Raw genomic sequence first — 3,647 nt, forward strand, 5'->3', positions numbered from 1 at the left:
CTCGATCCCACTGTCTATGTCATTGACATATTTTGTTTCTTAAAATAATTTTTCATTAACTGTATTACAAATTAATGCTAAAGACCCACGCATACAAAATTAGAATGGGAAGAAGTGATTTGATTACTTTCCAGGTGGATTTAGGAGATGGGAACTGCTGAAAAGACCTATTTAAGAGGACATTCTGTATGGATCCATTTCTCCAACTCTTACTATGTGATGACTGTGACTCATTTATTTTCAGGTGGAGTAGTAGAGTAATTTGTAAAGAAAGTAAAGTTTTCGTTTGTTTTGGGGTTTTTTTGTTAGACTGGTATGATGGAGATGTGCTTTTCAAGTGACATTGTAAAGTCAGTAGCTTACCTGGGAATATCGCATTTAAGCGTAAAGACGCCCACAGCATTCTTCTTTGCTTTCCGAAGGGAAAAGAAAAGTTTACTCTCCCAAAAGGAAATAATAACATTTAATTGACTCTCGGTTATTTTTCGTCTGCCTCCTTTTCATTTCTTGGAAATTACAGTGTGCCAAAGTTTGTTTTCTTTTTCCATTATTGCTTGTCCTCTTATATATATGCACCCTCTTAGTATATGGGAGAAAAACCACTTTCTGAATACTGTTTATCAAAATACTGTTTCCATTTTATGTTGCTTTACTTAAAGACACTATTATTGGGACTTCTTCCTGTTTAATATTACCTACTTCCTTTATCTTTTGCTGTCTTAAAATGCATCTGGACTAAATATATGTATTTTTTGTTGAGTGTAGGTTCAGCACAATGCAGATAAATCTACTACACTGAAACTAGCTGATTTTGGCCTTGCAAAGCAGGTTACAAAACCCATATTTACTGTGTGTGGAACACCAACATATGTTGCCCCTGAAATACTTGCTGAGAAGGGTGAGTGTATATATTTATAATTTGTCGTAAATCATACAACTACTCTGAACTTTCTAATCATGGAAATATTCCAGAATGTTTCAACCTACTGATACGTCTTTGCAGGGTAGGAGATTGGCTAGCAGTGTAATCTGTGAAAGGAAAGGAAACCTTTTAGCTTTTGACAAACACAAGCATGACATCAGTCATGTTTGCATTATTAACGTCTATGGTAATATAACACTGATCTCCAAACAGACAAGCCATAAAATATCATAGATGGTAATTGCTGAAGTGGGGAAATGAGCAGAAGTTCATGTTGCAGCCTGAGGGTAGTCAGCCCCATTTCACAACTATAACCCAAACAACATTCCAAGGCCCCTGATGATGCAAAAACATTGTGAACATGTATGTTAAACTTATGTAACAAGCCAAAACATGTTTCGCATCAGAAGAAATTTTGGAGATTTCATATCCAAAAAGATTCAGGCCTGAAAAGGAGTCAGTATTGTTGATGACTCAAGCAAAGCTATTTCTGTTTTTTGTTCTGTGGAGCTGGGTTGCACGTCTCCAGTTATTTCCAATTTCAGTGGAAACTTGGCACTCTCTTAGTGCTTTTTTGAAGGGAATCTGAGGAGGACTATTTTAGAAATATATGCTGTGCTTTCTCAATTAGCCTCCAATTGACACTGGCCTTGTGAGACAGTGTTTGTGAAACACGTTGAAGAAGAGAGGCGCTTTGTGAGAGCTGTAGTTATTAACAGGCAGAGCAGCTCAGCTTGTAAGCGTAGTGTACCAGCCACTTACTCTTCTGCTGAACTCATCTTTTTGAGAAACTGAGCAGATTCTGTGTTTCTTGGAAAATGGAATGAAAAAGAAACAGTTCCCTAACAGTTGTGAGTTTTCTTTCTAAAACAGGACTTTTGGTTTGTCTTTTCTTCCTTAGGCTATGGGCTCGAAGTAGATATGTGGGCAGCTGGTGTGATCCTTTACATTCTGCTCTGCGGTTTTCCCCCTTTTCGCAGTCAGGAGCGTGATCAAGAAGAGCTGTTTCAGATCATACAGCTGGGTCACTACGAGTTCCTTTCCCCATACTGGGACAATATTTCTGCAGGTAAGATTCAGTATGTATAGCAGATCTGAGAAGTGACAGACTTCTTCCCTGGAGTGGGAAGAACTCCTTTCTGTTCAGGACAGTGAGCTCAATGAACTTGGAGGTGTCTTACAGGTCTCTTTTGTGTGATTCTGTGTTTGCTTTAAATGTGAATTTAGTCTTCTGGTAGCATTGATGGCTGTGAATCTGAATATTAGGTCTGATTGATTTAATGGATTGCTCCCTTTCTGAGGCAAGAGCAAGGATTTTCCTCACCTTGCTTATATGAATTGTCTCTGTAGAAAAAGGTACCAAAATAATCTCCAGAGTTATGTTAGATTGTAAAGATGTACGCAAAAAATCTCAAAAGCTGAGAATGAAATCCTTGCTCTGCAGAACGCAGTGTGGATTTTCTATTGGGATCAATGGGGTCTGCACGTAGTAGTTTTTTCCTTCTCGCAGGCTAGTACAGTGTCTTTTGTGCACTCTTCAAAGTCAGAAACCCTAAAACCCCTCTCTCCCTATATAGTCTTTTAAAGAACATGCTCAACAGCATTCTACGACTTTTACGCTCCTTGAGGGATGAGATACCCAATGCTAATTCCTGTGAATTTGAACACTTAGCCTGATGCCTTTCAAGATTAAATTCCCTTCAGTTTCTCCTCTCTTTCTGAAGGGGAGAATGATATCAGTAAAAGATATGCTGGAGATCTAACATCTCCTGTCACTAGTTCTCAATCCAGTTGTTAGAATATCTCCTGGGGATAGTCACAAAAGTCATTATGGTAAAACTAATATGAAAAAATAAGAAGGGCGTTTTATGTAGGTATAACTGTCAGCATCATCACGTCACTGTTCTTTTCCCCTCTCTCCTTTTCTTTCTTTCATAATAGCAGCAAAAGACCTCATAACCAGGCTGTTGATAGTGGATCCCCAGAAGCGCTACACAGCACGACAAGTACTTCAGCACCCTTGGATCAGAACAGCTGGAAAAACTAACAGCAGAAATTTGCAGAGGGAAGTGACAATAAATATTGAGCGTCATTTCCGGGCCCAGCGCCGAAAGGAAGTTGCAGATGAGGACACATGAAATCTCTTCAAGCTCATTTAGTCTTCTTTTTGTTGATTAACAAATTATTTATGTTTTCTTTTCTAAATGAATTGGGCCTTTAGTGTATAGCTGTTGCTGGCCATCACCATGCCTTTTTTTTTGATTCTGAGATTCTGAAGGACAGAGATCAAATTCGCATCCACTTCCCTCTGATGTTACTTAGGAGTCTCTCTGTTGACAGCAGTGGGGACTAGATATTTCCTGGAGGGTATCTATTATTTTTCTTTAAATACTGATTTGGGCTTTTACATTACAAAATGTATGTCTTTTAGATGACGAATGTCTGCTTCTGTGGCTGACACTGGTGATGACTGTGAAATGCTTTCTCTTTTCTCTTTTTGTATGATACCTTCCAGGAGTTTTGTGTTTATAATGTTCTGTGTTTGTAATGTTTTCAAAATAGCTGTCTGCATATGCATCCTGCACTAATTCTCTAAACTGTCTTTTCACCAGTTCTTGCTAACAATGGAGAAGGTGAAGGAATTAAAAAAGCAAATATATTCTGTAGCTGTAGGATATGTTAAATAAGCAGCAAGATACCATTCCTTAAGTTGTGAGGAAAGAAA

At 38.3% G+C, this 3,647-nt stretch overlaps 1 protein-coding gene across 1 annotated transcript; it reads left to right on the forward strand.

The window, feature by feature from the left end:
• Positions 1 to 765: 765 nt before the first annotated feature.
• LOC104080687 (serine/threonine-protein kinase DCLK3-like) lies at positions 766 to 3,425 on the forward strand (the record flags this gene model as incomplete). The annotated part of the gene is made up of 3 exons (XM_009583165.1): positions 766 to 898; positions 1,824 to 1,991; positions 2,864 to 3,425. Coding segments are annotated over 3 exons (498 nt in total), but the record flags the coding sequence as incomplete, so codon positions are not given.
• Positions 3,426 to 3,647: the final 222 nt, after the last annotated feature.

This window comes from Fulmarus glacialis, unplaced genomic scaffold (genome assembly GCF_000690835.1).
Source record: "Fulmarus glacialis isolate BGI_N327 unplaced genomic scaffold, ASM69083v1 scaffold7668, whole genome shotgun sequence".
Lineage (NCBI taxonomy): Eukaryota > Metazoa > Chordata > Aves > Procellariiformes > Procellariidae > Fulmarus > Fulmarus glacialis.